The sequence below is a fragment of the Acromyrmex echinatior genome, chromosome 8 (genome assembly GCF_024713525.1).
Source record: "Acromyrmex echinatior isolate Ae372 chromosome 8, ASM2471352v2, whole genome shotgun sequence".
NCBI lineage: Eukaryota > Metazoa > Arthropoda > Insecta > Hymenoptera > Formicidae > Acromyrmex > Acromyrmex echinatior.
In genome coordinates, this window is record NC_141859.1 from 233,096 (window position 1) to 251,164 (window position 18,069).

The 18,069-nt window shown below is 35.2% G+C and overlaps 1 protein-coding gene and 1 long non-coding RNA gene across 6 annotated transcripts in view; one reads left to right on the forward strand and one right to left on the reverse strand.

Annotated features, from left to right (window-relative positions):
* The first annotated feature begins 361 nt into the window (after positions 1-361).
* LOC147908655 (uncharacterized) lies at positions 362-4,276 on the forward strand. The gene is made up of 2 exons (XR_015545824.1): positions 362-906; positions 1,069-4,276. It is a non-coding gene; the product is annotated as an uncharacterized LOC147908655 (long non-coding RNA).
* The window catches only part of hth (Meis homeobox homothorax), a 396,541-nt gene continuing 382,357 nt past the window's right edge, over positions 3,886-18,069 (reverse strand). For 3 of the 5 annotated variants that reach the window (XM_087408373.1, XM_087408369.1, XM_011064041.2), the window contains 2 exons: positions 11,278-11,443; positions 3,886-10,582 (listed from right to left, as the gene is read on the reverse strand). In XM_087408373.1, coding sequence (XP_087264499.1) covers positions 11,280-11,443 — 164 coding nt within the window. In that variant the 3' untranslated portion in view covers positions 3,886-10,582; positions 11,278-11,279. Of the gene's footprint in view, positions 10,613-11,277; positions 11,444-18,069 lie in introns of all 5 variants that reach the window. The other 2 variants (XM_087408371.1, XM_087408368.1) reach the window with 2 other exon arrangements.

The window sequence follows — 18,069 nt, forward strand, 5'->3', positions numbered from 1 at the left end:
ATTTTTATTACTAGAAATAACTTGAACATTCTTTTACATCGAACATTACATCATATTATTAATGTCGGAAACAGCTGGCGGTCGCTTGTCCTGAGGCGCCTCCAAGAATAAGGGTAGCGTCCTCAGGAATTACGAAAATCGTAAGAACGCATGCGCGCTTGGGACAAATATCGAGAACTGAGTCGGTCGTGGATGGTTGGCGGTGGTGGATGGTCGAGGGTCGAGGGAGGGTAGCGACGAAGGGTACAGCGATAGCGGGTGCGGAGAGTGTAGTAGCGAGTAGCAGAGGCAGTAGTGGTGGAAGCAACCCCGGGATTGCGTTCCGCCAGCGGGGGAAGTCGAAGCGCACGAAACTGAGGGTTGCCCGCGCCGCTCGCTCGTACTTGCTTGCACTCGCTCGCACTCGCACCCCCGGTTGGCCAGGGGTGTTACCATGGATACGGCGCTCGCGCCTTGACATTGACAAATGGCTGGCCGAGGGTGAGCCGAACACAACGCTGCTTTTACATATGCAGGGACACCCATTTGTCCGTACGTGGGTGCGAGGAAAGAGAGAGGACAGTGACGGCGGTGGTGGCAGAGAGAACGAAATGAGAGGGAGAGACCAGCGATTGTCGACCACCGTCGTCGGCAACTGCCCCGCTTGCTACCACTTCGCTAGCCGCTTTTGGGCTACTGTGCTACTCTCATGTGATTATGCCATATTCGAGCTATTTATAAGATAGAATAGATTTTGCGTGGCACCTTTATATATTGTTTATAAATTCGATCGACTTCAATGATCACGATCGTCATTATTTTTAAAGGGAGCGATTTTTCCAAAATTGTATTACTTAAATGTGATTCTTACATAACATCTTCAACGATCAAGTTATTGCGTATTAATTCTCTTCTTAATATAATTAGGTATGTATATTTTGAATTTTTTTAATTTTATTTTAATTTATTTAATAATATTTCTTAACGTAGTCGGGATTTTTAAATAAATATTCTAAACAAATATTCACAAATTTATTATAATAAATAAATTTTATATGTAATTAATTTATATGTGGAATAAATAAAAAGTTATCAATAAATGAGCAAAATCGAGTCGAACCGTCAAATACAAGGAATCGATAAATTAAAGCACATTGAATTATGAGGGAATCGTGTATACAGTAAGGTATTTCACATCATTATTAATTTTTAATATTCATTTCAAATACGCGACGAGTATATTGAGTGGCAGATCGTTATTTGGATCATTACCAATCACTGATTGTCAATACGAGCTTTTTGTTAACATGTTGTAGCTGCACGAAGCATACTGCATTCGACCTGTCTATCCGAATGCGACCTATTTATGCATCGTTGAATTCGTACGTGCAAGCGTTATTGCTTAACCAATTACTTTGGCGATGTACTATTACAATTATAATTAGTGTAAAGTAATTTCATGTGTAATCAAAGTAACAGAATTACCCCTTTAAATTATAACTTGTACTTTTTCTAAAAAAATGAATCAATAAACTAACAATAAGCTCAATTTATAATTAGACTAACAATAAGATCTTCAAAAGGATATTCACAAATTCGTTATAATATTAATAATAATAATAAAAAATGTATAACACATTTTTTATAAAATTGTTAAATATTACTTAGATAATTATATGTATAACAAGATTAATGACAAATTATATTCAAAAGGTTAAACTATACTTGAGAAAAAAAAATTAAAGAAATAATAAAAAAGGATAAGATGCACATATTATATTAAATAAAACAACTAAAAGTTATAAAAGTACATTGAACACCAAGACTTGATATTCACTCCCGTTGGTGTCAATTTTCTGATCAGAGTTGTGAACGTTAAGCGAGGATCGAGGTAGTCTAGTGTCGTAATCGTGTCCCGAGAGAGAGTAAACGATACTGGCCCTCGTCCTGGCAGTACTCCGTAATAACAACCCCCTAGCTCCGTGAGACATAAACGGGCGCCTATCGCGCATTACTACCCCGAAGTAGCCACTCCCTTCTAACAGGCCAAGCTCAGCTCTAATATCTCATTACCGCGCCACCAGTCAGCCGTGCCGTCCTGCCATTACGAGATTGTTTGCTCGCGGGGCCTTCCCGCGCTTAATATATTACCGGCTTCCTAACGCGCACCACCGCGTTAGACGGCGACCGAGTTAGTTCGACGAACTTTCTAACGGCTTCACGGATCGCCTGGTTCGATGGTTGATTAAAGCCACCAGCACGATCTCCGGCTAATGTAGAAATTGCTTCCGTTTAGCGAATGAGCCACCGAATCCACTCGCGAAATTTTCTTTCGATCGACTAACTGCTTTTAGCCCCCAATGGCGAGATACAAACATAATTTAAATTTAATTTCAGCAAATATATTAAATACTTGATCAATCATAAAGTAAGAGATATAAAGTAATAGAATTAATTTATACAAGATTAATAGTTGCTTTCATATTATCGTCGATCATCTCTTTATATAAGTCTTTTAAAATAAAGCCCGTTAAATTAAATGTATAATCATAAATCAAGTTTAGATTAATTACATTAAACTAGTACGTATCCCATTGTATAATATCGTGAGCAGTTTAAAGATTATTAGCGTTTATTTTAAAGAATAATGAAAGATAAGCAGAGTTAAGAAAAAAGTAGAAAAATCCGAGAAGACGATTGTTCCATGATGGAATGGAGAGAAGGAAAGGGGCAGAAAATTTCGACTGCCACGCATTCCTCGATCATAACTTGTCTCGTTAGCTTCTTGCACCGTCAATGCCGAACGAAGCGTCGACTCGGCGCTTTTATTGGATGACGCCTGGCAGGAAGCATCGATGGCAGCAAAAATAATTGGTACCTTCCCCGATTCTCGACGCTGCAGCGTAACAAGGTCCATTTCCATGGAATAACCATCAGCAGTAATTGGCACCTACAGCAACACCGCGATGCTCTCTGGTCCTCCACCCGCCCTATCATATTTCAGAACAGGCAGTATACCAGACAGAGACGCAGGGAGAAAACTCGGTCCAGGGGATGCGTGCGAATCGCAAATGTGTTTTATACAGCAATGACACCCTTTCGCTTTTTACTTGTGCGCGCGCGTACTCGGAGAAGTGACTTCGGCAGCAGATAATAAAGTGGAGCCAGTTCATTAACAAGTAACAACCCTCTGTCCAATTCTATTGTCAAAATCTCCGTCGGTCATACGATAAGTAATCCGCCAATTTTTAAATGCCGATGTCACCTTTTCAACGATCTTAATAGAGAAAAAATGTTACGTTTTTCTATAGATTATTACTCTTCTATTAAGCGACGATGAAGCATTTTCTTCTCTGCCTGGGATTCCTCAACGAGACCTTAGCTTTGGATATTAAATCATATAACATATCATCGGTTAGTCTAACAAGATTCATTCAAATTTCAATTGCATCCCGATAAGCTTGTCTTTTATCTGTATGCACTTATTGTCTTGTCACAAGAAAATAAGAAAAAAAAGGAAATATTGATCGAAAAAGAAATTTTTAAAAAGTATTGGAAATTTTAAATACTCTGTCATGCTTGAACAAATTCATGACCAAATTTATGAAAAACGTGTATGATGTCAAATAAAATAATAATTTTCTCAATATATATATATATATCGAATAATTTCCTATTTACTTTTCTTCTTTATGCTACGAAAGTCGGTACGTTACGAATGTGACCAGAAGATTTTGTTTATAAATTAAAATGATTCGTATTGAAAAGTAATACATTATTGAGAGACACGGGAATATTATACTTGTTTTGAATTTGAAGTAAGACTAATCAATATTCAGCAACGATGTTACGACTTTTTACGTCGCATTTTCTCACGGGTGTGAGTAATAAAGTGTAATACAAGTGTACACAAGATGTAGCATTTAATGCTCACGTTTCAAAAAACACTATACAATGGACACTCTCTAACATAGACCACCTTTGACATCATTCTTCCTTTCATCATCATCACGTGTTCGATCTATGAGTTTAATAAAACAGAATCAATCAGTTCAAGTACACAATTGATCGAGTGTGATCTCTTTCTCTCTTTCTCTTTCTCTCTCTTTCTCTCTCTCTCTTCCTTTCTCTCTCTCTCTTTTTCTGCATACCTGTATGTGTCGTATGTGTCGTATTATATGATTGATTGATTGATTGATTGATTGTGTGTGTGTGTGTGTGTGTGTGTGTGTGTTTATGTGAATTTGAATGTATGTGTCTCAATATGCATGATGGCTCGAGAGGCTTGTGCCCTTTAGTACAATTATATGTATGCACGTAGTCCCATAATACTTAATACTTTACATCAACGTGCGGTATCCCATTGTTCTATCCTCCGTTTAATTTTTGTCTATCGTCTTTCGTTTTTCACCTTATCTTTTTGAATGTACACGACAGTGTACATTCTGGGCAACGAGCACATCTCCTTCGTTTACGATAAGCACGTAGAAGGGATTTTCGACTGCCACATACTTTTTTTTTAACTACATCGCAATCACATTTCTCTCAGACTCTCCCTCACACACATTCCTTTCATTCATTCTCTTCTTTTTTTCTTTACTTCTTTCATTCATTCCTCTCAATCTTTGTCCCATTTTTTCGCTCCTCTTGCTATCACAATTGCGTAAGTTAATATCGAAGAGCGATACAATTTACAAAGCAGAACACAATTCATATATTTCATTCTTTTCCTTTAATTTATTTGCAGTTTTTTTTATTTTCTTATTTAAGGGCGTCAATAGGTCGTCAATACGCAAACAGTTGCAAAAATCTGATTTCATATCGATATAATAAAATTTTAGCTTATTATACACATGTCTTCTCGTCGTATATACGTCACTATTGTATCAGCTTCACAGACCCCGTTATCATGGTCGATTCGCTTTTATGATTATAATAATGATTGCTATGATTTTTGAGAATGCTCATCATCATTATTATGATCATCATCGCAATAGTCAATGTCGTAGCAGTTAACCATTCATCGTCCGTATTATACAATAGTTATACATTATTTCTCTTGCTTGCTCCTATTCACGCACGCATTTTCCACATTTACATTCAACATATACACAGACTTATGTAACACACACATGTATGCACGCATTCACTCTCATACTCTCTCATTATCCTCGTCGCTCGTGTTGCCGCTCATAAAATCTTTGTTACGATTTACCCTCTAACATGATTATTATTTAGATAGATCTTATTGTTACTTCGTATACATTTTTAAGGCGATGATTCAATCGAGTGAACTCATTTATAAAACGAACAGCCGATATGACGTCCGCTCGCTCCGTTCTTCGTTCAAATTGTGCTGATATTTTCACGCGTTTTCGATCGTGCGATCTTCTTCCGTATCTGTTTACAATGTTTATTTTCGAAATTAATTCTTGAAATTTTTTTATTCATTTTATGTCATATCAAAACTATGTTTTAATGAATTGATTTCAAAATAAATTGCTAAACATTCCAAGTATACTATGTTAACGCGTTGTATCTATGTTAACATGATTACAAACTGAGTTTGTTATTGTATTGATATATTATTTAACGTTAATGATTATTAGACAAAAATCGTTTAGAACATTACAAAAATCAATATTACATATACTTTAGATCATTTTTCAATCAAATTTATATATGTAAATATTTTTACTATAATTTTGTTAAATGTCAATTTTTGTTGAGAAAATTAATTGCTTACATACGATCGCATACATTATTTATAACTCAATGTATCGTCGTGCATGGCCAAAGATAGATCTCAACAAAATTAAACATATATCGTTCATAACAAATATAATTTATAAAAATTGCTTTTGCCTTTGATATTGCAAAGAAGAATGTCGCTACAAAGAAGATATCGGTTGTCATCGATTAGTAGTTTTTGTGATTGTCTCGTTCTCAATCAATAATTATATTCATAGATTTATCATTAAATAGTAAATAATATTAATTTTAATTCTTAATCGAGAAGATTCCACGCGCCAAAATTATCACGTCCTAGAATCGATCCTTGCGCGTGCGAGAATTATTAAATAAAGTAATAAAAATTCATGAAAATTAATAAAAAGGAAAATATCAAGGAAATTAATAATAAAGTATTAATCTTCATCAGGTCTTGCGTAATGTAATCTCGACGACGTAAAATGTATATGTATATGTCTATCTTATGGGCAATATAATTAATTCGAGCATTATCCATAACGCCGGAATTAATTAAATTATCTGTAACGTATAAACAATTTTTACTTGTTTCTTATCGTATGGGTATGTTTTTATGCGTTACAATGATCGCGATTAATTTCCCCGACGAAAAAGTTGGCGCGACTCGCGTCGAAGGACCCGATAAATTTGTACGGCCAAGGAATCTCCTTTACACTTTTTCTTCTTAGCGAGGAAAAACGGTCGACGATCGTACGATCGATATTGGCGTATCTCACGTAGAGGAGCCATGTACGTACGTTTGCGCGACGCATGCACGCTGTAACTTACGAATTTGGAAAGTTCTTCCGACTTAATCAGGACAATAACTATACTGACTTTTCTCGCACCTGAGTCTTTCGGTATACGTGGGTTATCTTTTTTTTTTTTTTTTAGTTTAGTATACTAGAACGCCGATCACACGCGAGCAACGTGCAACACTCACGTCCCTCTTCAGCCGTAAAAAGAATCGAATGATTCGTACGATCTCGAGATCGTTCTCGCGTTTCTTACGCAGAATCTAATCTGTCGGACTTATCGGGATATATTGTGAGGAACATCAATGCGTTGCCGACGCGTCGCTCGGCTTCCGGCAGGAGCAATTGTGTTATATTAAAACTTTTATACAAGATTTGCATGTACGTGGATGTATTGAAAATATTGATAAAATTTTTGCTTATGCTCTTTCTTCCCTTCTTCTCGCTCCCTCTTCTTCTACCCGTCATTCCCTCATTTTGCTCATCGTGCTCTGTCGATCAGAGAGAATGGTACCGATGATCCATCCTTCCGAACGGACCGTCGTAACTCGATCGTCGAGAGATCAACGAGACACGCGTCCTAGCGTGACGTATGTGACGTTAACGAGGGGCGTTTTTATTATTTCGTACCCTTATTCGTCATGAATTCGATCTCACGTATAATAATCGACGTTTTAATTTGAAAAATTTTGTCTTTTAATACACATGCTTTGTTTGGCGTATCGCGTTATAAAGGTTTCTCGAAAATTCATTCTGTTTCTCCGAAAATACTCTCTCCTTGCTCCTGTTCCCTCATTCGCATGTTCGTTTCTCTCTTTTTCTTATTTTCTATCATCGTTTGCTCGTATTTACGTATATCAGGGACGCGTATGTGCGACAAGATTTGTATAGAAATATAAATTCCTCCAATATAAATTGTAACGGCAGAATGAGGGACAAGAGATCGGAAGAGATAAATATAAATTGAAAATTGATTGCATTCTACTTCTTTCTTCGTTCAATTTGAAATTAACATGTTCGAACAAAAAAACGACAATAATAAATTTTAACAAAGATGTAGGACGAATTGCGTGGAGTAACAAAAGTATTAGAATAGCGACGAAAACGAGCGCATGAAATGGGAGGAAAAAGAGTGCGAGAAAGATTGAAAGCAAAAAAAAGCAAAGAATTTTTTTCAGATTTGCAAATAACCGTAACAATATGTCGCGGATGAATGTGCGTATATATTTAAAGGAACACGCACATACGGGAAAGATATAATTAGCATCGCGATGATATAACTGGACCATCTTTATCAATAAAGAAAAGATAAGGAAAGTATCAAATTTGAAAGGGGTTTTTCCTCTTTCTCTCTCTCTCTCTCTCTCTTTCTCTCTATCGCGAATTAATTGTATTCGAGAGAGGGATCGTTCGCGAACATAATTGCAGAAGCGCGCTCATACACACAAGCATTTTGATGATCATTTACACTTGTTTTCAAATAAATAAACGATTGATTTAGCAAAATTTCTATTGATGCCATACATTAGTCGATCGATGAATATCCGATTTATACAAAAAACTAAATTATATCATTGTTTTAAATTGCCATTGGCCACTTCTTCAATTAATTAATCGAAATCTACTCTTGCAAAAATTCACGAAAACTTTTATTAGATGAAAATTCGATATAGATCGTATTTTCATGTCTCGACTTTTTTTAAAAATTTGAATAAATCGTTGCGTAAATAAATGATTTAATTAAATCATTTAATTTTATTGTGATCATGAAAGTATCATTAAGCACGCTGCTGTACGAAAATGATAAAATGTCAAAAGGAAACGGAAAGACATAATAAATACTAACATGAGTTTTTGACGCAGCAAGCTAAATAAAAATATGTACATTTCCAAACTGTAATAAAACACTGCATAAGGCTATTATTACATATGCATAATACGTAGATACGCAGATTATATCATTTTTAATATCAGTCATTTACTGTCCTTATCTTTCTTTTATTTCGTACGTACTCACCTTCTTTGACATTTTCCGATCACAGAATTTTGTCGAAAATAGATGAAGAAAATAACGACGAAAGTAAATTATTCTTCTCGACTTTCTGTCCGATTCTTTATTTTCCCACACTCTTTTTTTCGTAACAAGAAAACTACTAAGTCGGAAAAATGAAGGCAAGTAAACATGCTCGCAGAACGATTCTCCCAATCAAATTTCTCGTCTACTACTTCATCTTATTTTCACAATTGAATTAACTATTTATACAGAATATATTATAATAAAAGCTGCGATCGCGCACGTATACATTCGTTTAATTATTCTTATGGATTGTAGGAGAGTACGTTCTGTGTACAAGTATATGATGTACCTGTGTATATCCCTGTGTCTCTTCACAAAGCTAAGAAATGTATGTTGAGTGTGTGTAAATGTGTGTATGTATGTCATTTATGCTGGAGCGAGGGTTGGATTGGGTTGGGGTTTTAAAGAGTAGGATTCTCAGAGAGATATTGCTGCGTCATCGAATGTATGACAAAGAACGTTAATTTTCTCTCTCTTTCTCTCTCTCTCTCTCTCTCTCTCTCTCTCTCTCTCTCTCTCACTCACTCACTCTCTCACTCATTCACCCACTCACACACTCACTCTTTCATTCCCTTCCCCCCCTTTCTCTCTCTCTCTCTCTCTCTCTCTCTCTCTCTCTCACTCACTCACTCACTCACTCACTCACTCACTCACTCACTCACTCACTCACTCACTCACTCACTCACTCACTGATATCTATATCTCTGTTTATTTACCTATATCTAAAATCTCTCAATATATTCATTCATGTATTCTCTCATTCGCGCCACTTGTATCTCCCACTCTTTTCTTTCGATTTGCGCGAAAATTTTCTTGTGTCTAGTACGCATCGGTAATATACGATAATCGTCCCAGTCCAACTACAACGCTCGACTTATATTACAATTGGGGCCACACGTTCATTTTACTCTCCGTTATGTGTATATATATATACATATATATATATATATACATATATATATATATATACATATATATATAATATATTTTTCCTTTAATTAGTAAATTCATTTATAATTAATAACTGTACAAATTTTAATGTTTCCTATATATATATATATATATATTTGTATATATATATATATGCAATTGAATAGTCGACGCTCGAGTTCGCACGCGTCGATGTCATTCGACCTAATTCTTTTCTGTATTTGCGTCAGTTTGCTTTCATATATCTTTAAACATCTCCCGTGCCATCTAATAACCTTTCTTTTTTCATTCTTGTTATTTATATTCATAATATATATATGCGCACACACACATACACATACACACGCGCGCGCACACACATACACATATATATATATTTATATATATATATATATATACTGCCATTTCGTTTGTCTTCTTCTTTTTCGTGTCTCTCGTACTCTCTTTTACCTCTTTTGCGTCGTCTGTGCATTGAACATATTTTCTATTCCGTGCGAGCACCGGGTGTGTATTTGCCTCTCCTTTTTTAATGTACATGCCCGCTAAAATTGCCTATATATCACTTATATTTCATTAATATATCTCGATCGCGACTGTATTAAAATTTAACATTTAAATTCTTCAATCACTACAATATTACACCGCGATATTTGTACAAAGAACAATCACATGAATTTCTTCGCGACCGCGTCACTCTCGAGACCAAGCCGCGGCTTCATTCCTCTCATCCTTTTTCCTCGCGTTCGTAGCCATTTTGCTTCATCTTGCAACCGTCTTTCTTCCTTCGACGTCTCTACGATCTCGATCGACCTCCTGCGGCGTTTCATCTACCTTGTCCTTTCTCTTTTAAACGGGAACTTGATTCTGTCCTTTTCTTTTTGTATTTCTCCCTCATCCCCAAGCACCCAAGTATCACGAATTTCGACGTGTGGCGTAGTAAGAAATCATCAAGACTGTCGTGGTGATCGTCCTGGAGGTCACGGATCATCGTTGTCCCCCGATTCTGATCTGCGCCAACTGGAGCACAATAGGTCCATCACGCTTTTCGTGTTGCTAGAACCATCGTTTCGCCCATTCCATTTTGCAAGTACTTCTGAAACATCCGAGGTTGGCGATCCTCAGTCTAACGAAAATGTTATTTCGAAAATAATATTAAAATAAAATAAAAATATAAGACATTTTAAATAATCTATTTTATTCGTAACATTGATGAATATTTTTCTTTATAAAATCTCTCTCTCTCTCTCTCTTTCTCTTTTTGAAATCTCCCTCATAAATATATAATTAATTGATTGTTTTATTAGTCATTATTTTTTAATAGATTATATAAGCTTGGGCAGCTCAACAGTCACATGTTACAACAGTCACAAATAAAAAAATACAAATTCAATTCCTGTTTAAATTTATCATATTGACTATGATAAATATTAGGGAGTTTGAATAGAAAAATATTTCCTTCTGATAGAAACAGTCTGCGAAAATTTAGTAAATAAGAATGAAAAATAAATAAATCTTGATATTATAAACAGAAATTACCTTGAAATAATAATAACAATAATAAATACATAAATTAAAAAAAATAAGCTAGATCCTCTAGAGTAAAAGTGAACAAGAGAATTGCGATTCATTTCACTAAAAATTTCAATTATAATAATATTGATTTAAAAATATCGACCCAAGATAAATGATAATGAGATGAAACAAACATATAAGTTAATTCATAAGAACACACACTGTAATTCAACGTAAAAAATTGATAATCGGAACATCAGCATAATATACACAAACCTTTATAAGTGATGTCCGTAGTATTCTGGATAATGATACTGATTGTGAAAGGTAGGATCGCCAGGCGGTCGGTGCATCATGCTGGCCGCCTGTCCGTCCATCATGTAGCCCATCGTCGCATCCGGACTGTATGCCCCACTTGGTCCTGCAGACAATGGTGGAAACACTACACATTACTACGGTTAGATCTCTGTTCCGTAATTGGCAGGCGGGTACTGGACAAGCTCGCCGTGACCCCTTCCAAAGTTCTCGAGGAACTCGAGACTTTGATGCCCACTCGATACTCAGTCTCCTCATGGCAAAGAGGTAGGATGAGGGAGATCGAGAAGAGCACGTATCGGGGAGCACGGTGAGCTGTGTCATGCGATTTACTAAAGTCACGAGTCATATCACTGATAATTTCAAAAGCTTATATCGTAAACTCTAAATATTCTTAGCATTTTTAGCGAATTCTTTTGACTCATATTTTTGCATAGTTTTAGCACACTGACGAAAGAGAAAAAAATAAATTAGTTTCCTTTGAGATAATTTCTTGAAAGAAACGTTAATAATTCAAAAATATTAAATAATAAATATAAAAAAATATATGAATGCAATAATTGGCAATAAGTGTTTAGCGCGGTAAGTGATGCGCAAATTACAATTATGTACCGAATTAAATTTAAAATAATACATAATTAAAATGATCGAATAAAATTAGATTTTTGTAACATAAATATATATATAAAATTTAATGGTAATACTACTTATAATTTAATAATATTTATAATTTGCTCGTGACATTGGCAATCGATGTGCGTGTGTATACGTGTATGTGTGCGCGTGTCTGTGCCTTCTTATTGATATTTCAAATTATTGATTAAAAAATTCTCTTATATAATATTCTGACGGTTGTAATAGTTTATTTTTTATAATCAGTATAACATCAATAATGCATCCACTTGTTAACAATAGCCAGTATATAACTAATCTGTGCTTCGCGGGTTTTCTCCATGTCTTGGTCCATTCTTGATGTGCCAACGTTTCGTGGTTGGCACATCAAGAATGGACCAAGACATGAAGAAAAGCACGGATTAGTTATATAGAAAGCACCCATGGAAGCATCAAGAAAATAGCCAGGATAAATAAATTGTGGTTTCTATTACTAATGAAAAAGAAAATAAGAATGCATGCGAACAACAGATCACTGTTAATTTCAGAAAAATGTCGAAGGTGTCAAGTGCAACTGAGAATTCAATCTCCTCCAAGCATTTCGATGCAATGTGACGACAGTTCTCCTCTGTTCTAAGCGATAATGAAACCTCGGGATCCATGGGAGACTCCCCTAGTTTTAATGTCGGTATCTTAATGTATATTGCCACGATAAATCAAGAGCACTGATTGCGTCCTACCCTCTATGCCAGTAAATGCTCAACCGAAGCTGACGACACAAGAGAGATGAAAACAGAGAGAGTGAGACAGATAAACGAATGTCGCTGAGGTCCGAAACACTGAGGATTCGATTGCTACTGTGAAATGCTTCACTAAGCTTTTCATATGCTAAAATTTTCCTCCCTCAACTTATATCTCTCAATATTATATACAGTTTGCCACTATGAATTTATCAAGTACACGGATTAACTCTGTGTAATCTTCAAACAATATGTTGCTAGATGTATACATATTGAAAACGAAAACCCATGTAATATTTCGTTTTAGAATCTAGTATATCAGCGTATAATAAGACGTGTCACTATATCAGGCACACACAGTAATACCTTGAGTATATTTAATAAAAAATTAATAAAAAATTGATTTCCCCGTATCACAAAACGGAATTATGAGCTTTGCCATTTAACCCATCGGTTCCTAAAAATCGTGAAAAAGAACACCAATTAAAGTTTATACTCGTTAAGATAATTTTCATAGATACACATAATAATTACACAAAGCCTACAGATAGTATAAAGATACAGTCTAGTATATCGCGGTTCTCCACGGTTCGCTGGATTTTCCATCAGTGATTTGTCAAAAAGCGGGAAGCCCGTAATCTCGCTTCCTTCTTTCCTCCCTCGTACCCTGTTGTCTTTTTCTTCATCTTCTCGTCTTGCCGACCAGTTCTTCTGCTTCGAAAAATACGTCGCCACGGTTTCAAACGATCTCTCCGCGCTTTACTTTGCGAGCATCCAAATCGTAAATCACAATTATTGCAAGCATCCCCTTTCGTTCAGGATCTGTTTCTTTCTTCGGTTTTCTTAGGACTGTTTTTCAACTATGTGCAACGCTCTTCAATGTAACTGTTCCTCATTCCTCGTTGCTTTTTTGATGATCATATTCACTATAGATCCAATAATCGGTAACGCGAGACACTAATATAATGTAAATAACATAAATGTTTTATTGACAGTCTAAAACTGTTCAACAAACACAAAAATATATTTAGATATAAAAAGCATTATGTTACGATCGTACTATTTATCAGAGTATTACAATGTAATGTTTTAGAAAAAATTATGTTAAAAAGTATGGTATTAATTTTCTTTGCATCACAAAAAAAAATTTAAATTTTATAATAATCTAAAATTACGCTCCTCTTACAAAGATACAAGTTATACAAAGAAAAACGAAGTAATTGAACAGCTTTTACGAGTATATAAAATAAATCAAGTGACAATGCTGCAAGCTTTCTAAGTTTTCACGATAAAATTGTGTTCGGCATAAAAAAAATTACCAAGAAGTTTATAAGGAAATATCGTATAATAACTCGCCTATATAATAAGTGCTATTTTTCAATTTACACGTAAAGCGTAACAGTGCCAATTTGTTTTCCATTTCTCATCAAAGAAAAGATTATTATCGATTTCGCAACAGCACCGCAAGATTTAGATGCCATTCCGAGCAGTGAAAATGTCTTGTACATCTCGCAATGTACATATACGTCGTTGTGTGGAATGTAGCCGCATATTATAGCAACTATGATATTTCGCTAACGAGAGATGCGCGCTTGTAGTGTGATTAAACTGCGCTATAACGCAGCGGGGCGTCCTGGGATAGCGGACAATATAGCCACTATATAGGAAATTAAGGAATTGTTCTTCTTTTTGCAACGTCGACAGAAGAAACTACGAAAAGAAACCCGATAGAGTAATGACTGAGGGGAAACGGAAAGGTAAAATCCGGTAGTGTGCCCGCGAAGATTTCTTCTCGCAAAAGAAGTCCCTTTCTGTGCTCGTAATTAAGACTCACAGTGATGACGCACAGTAAAGAAACAAGATACAATAGATTTGATTAAATCAAAATTATTCATACGCGAATACAGGAAACTTTTTTGCACGACGATACAAACAACATTAAATAATAATGTTTAATATAAAGTTAATATTAAGTTTAATATATAGACTTAGATATAAAAAGATTAAATTCTATTGTTGAAAATAAAATTAAATATATAGATTTAATTTTGTTTAAACAATTTAAATATAGTTTTTATTTTTTTATATGTTTTTATATGTATTTTACGATAAATAAAATAATAATAAATCTACTATTGTATGTGAATGTATTGATATTTATACACATGCAATATTTAGATATTAAAAATTAATGGAAATAAAAATTCAATGATTAATTGATCAAATCTCGTACACAGTAATAAAAAAAACCTAAATCAGATTTATCTTGAGATAAAATCGGAATCTATAAAATAGTCCCGGGAATTTCCTGTGAATAAATTATGAGTCGTATTGTGGAGGATCAAAGATGAAGATCGCGGTGTCCGATCCATTATATGAAACCTTTGAGCTATCGCCTCGTTACGCTTTAATTAACAAAGGCGAATTATATCGCCGACTATTATCGCTGTCTTAATAGCCGTTCTTATGACGTCGGAAATCCTCGTGCGGCTTTTCAGAGTCATCTGGGGAATTCGTTGATTCTCCGACGGGGGGGTCGGATACCGCAGGACGAAGAACGTTATTTCTGTCTTGGACTAAGTCAAAGTAGAGGGTCAATTCGATGAGGTTAGAGCCCACAGTGTAACGAGACCTCACGACGCTACGAAAAACGCCGTATGGCGTAATGCGATAAAGTTCCCCGGTCGAGGTCAATTCACCGCTTGTATTTTGGTATCGTGTAAATCTACCATTCTATCAACTCCTGGCATATGTGCTCGCCTATCGTCACACGAAACCCGTTGCTCGGGAAGCGCCCCGTATAGTATATTTCAAACTATATATTGTGATTGCTAATTTATTTACAATTTATTTATACAGAATGATAGGATGAACTATGAGATAGTAGAAAATGAAATAATCATGTGCATATGTTAATCGTCACTCAGCTGATAATAAAGACATTACAAAAATATTCCATTCGCGGTAAAAATGCGTCTTCAATTACGGATAAATGATAAAAGATAGAAAAAATGTGTTTGAATATGTTTTGTTTCATTTACCGTAAAATTTAATTACCGCCACAGAATTATACATTAAAAAAAGAGAAAAATGATCTCTAACAGATTTTATATATATATATATATAGTAATAGAAATTTTCTTTTGAACTATTATTAGGTGTTGGAATTAATTCGTAGCGTTTTTAATGAAAGAATGTTATTTATTTCACATGAGCATTAAAAAATACATTAATGAAAGTACTTCCCATCACTTGTAAAACGCTACGAATTAATTCCAACACCTAATATATATAGTGAAATTTTAATAGAATTCTGTGGTAATCAAACGAAGCAGTTTGAATATTTCCTCAAATTCATTAAAGGCATTATCTTTATAACTAAATAAAATTTATTATCGACTCATTAACTTGCTGCCAGCGACCGATGGAAGAGGAGCCTGGAATTGCCTCAAGGTGAATCTAATTAAACTTTCGCGACAGACTCGTTCGAAGTGGTGGAATGTCAAAGTTCGGCCGCGAAACGGAACTACTTCCTTCAAAACAGGAGAAGAAAATAAGTTAGGAGCTTAAGGATGAACTACTTCGTAAGAAGATATGTTTTCACGGTCTTCTAGCATCGTTAAACTGAAATTTATATTAAAGCCACAAAATTTCCCAAGACTTTTTAATGTTATTTAAATGCAATGTCAAAATATTATATATGTATTTCCATTCCAGTACAAATAATATTGCATAAAAATTTCAATTTAGCTTTTCCGAACGTTACTTATATAATGTCTATGATTTGACCCAAAGTTTAATCAGAGGTTTCATCAAATTGATTATGGGAGCAGGATTCGGAATTGCTTCTATTTCTTGAATTATCTCATTGCATTGAAGGAAATTCAAAAAAGGAATCAAAATGTCTGCACAGCTAAATTATTCATCCTTTGCAAACATTATAATCCGATAATAATTATGACATTTCGACATTAATAACCGTTGCAGCTCATAATTTTATTTGATTTGTGATTTATATATCATAGTTTGAATTTCGTCTAACATGGTTATCAAAAAATAAAAAAAAATTACATGAAAATTATATTGCTTAGAAATTAACAAAATAAAGTGCGCAGGAATTTTAAAATTAGCTAACTATCCAAAATCCTTTTCAACGAATTCGGTCACGCAACACAGGAACAACATTAGTAGTAACTTATGGTTGCGGCCTGACCCACGTTTATAGTGCTAGACGGAGGATCAGAGTTGAAGGTACGAAGGCATGTAAGGTGGTCGGACTCTCTGGCTGCCACCGATGCTTCCTGGATGAGCGAGGAATCCTTACGGAGGTTAGTGGGTGGTGTTCTCCAACTTAGTTGGTGGCGACACGCCGAGTGTTCACGCCGAGTTTCCGTCGGAGTTCCATCGGAGTTCAAGCCGAGTTCTCCTTCTCGCCGGAGGTTTCCTAGGTTCGATATAACCTGACCTAACGTTACCGACGGAGTTTCCAGGAGCTTTCGCGAAGGAGGGTGTTAAAACCGCGAACGGAGACGGCGAGAGAGAGAGAGAGAGAGAGAGAGAGAGAGAGAGAGAGAGAGAGAGAGAGGGGGGGGGGATAAAGTGGCAAGGATGCTTGCGAGGAAGAGAGTGAGGGAAACCATGATAGATATGAGCAGTCTAAGTAACAACCATCAGTTTCCGGAGTTCACCGTGGCCGAGTGCAGTAACGAACTTCTACTCAAGATTTAAAGGAAGCACCCAAGTTCCATCTCATCCCGACGACTCGCTTGGAATTGACGACTTAATTAGCGACCAAGCAAGGAGCGCTAAGTGCTCGACGAAAAGGTCCACGAAGAAGTACTTCGAAGCTGCGGCGTACCAGGACGAAGGATTAGCCGGTTAAACCGGGTCGGACAAATTGTTGGGTTTCACTTTCGCAAGGCTCTGTCTGACAACTCGTAACGCCTTACGAATATTCATTTCATGACGCTTATTAATTCAATTACACTAATTATATATAGCATTTGATCAGATATTCTCGATTAAATGTTTTTTGGGTATTTTCTAACATTAATCCTAGCTAAAATTAACAAAATGTTAATTATTTTATTGATAAAATACATTTGGTATAATATTATCAAAACCTTCGAATATATTTCTGAATAGTTCGAATCTTATATTTATCAGTAAGCAATTATTTAATATAATTTATAAATTGTAATGTAATACCTTGTATGTGTTAATAAAATGAACTTCCAATAAATTGAGAGCAAGGTTTACGCAATGGTATACGTTTTGCATAAACTTAAAAAAAATATATAAGTAAAGAAAATAGAATAAAATTATGAGAAATAAATATAGAACAAAATTCATTTATACATATAACAAGAAAAATATAAAGTATACAAAATGAAAGCGAAGG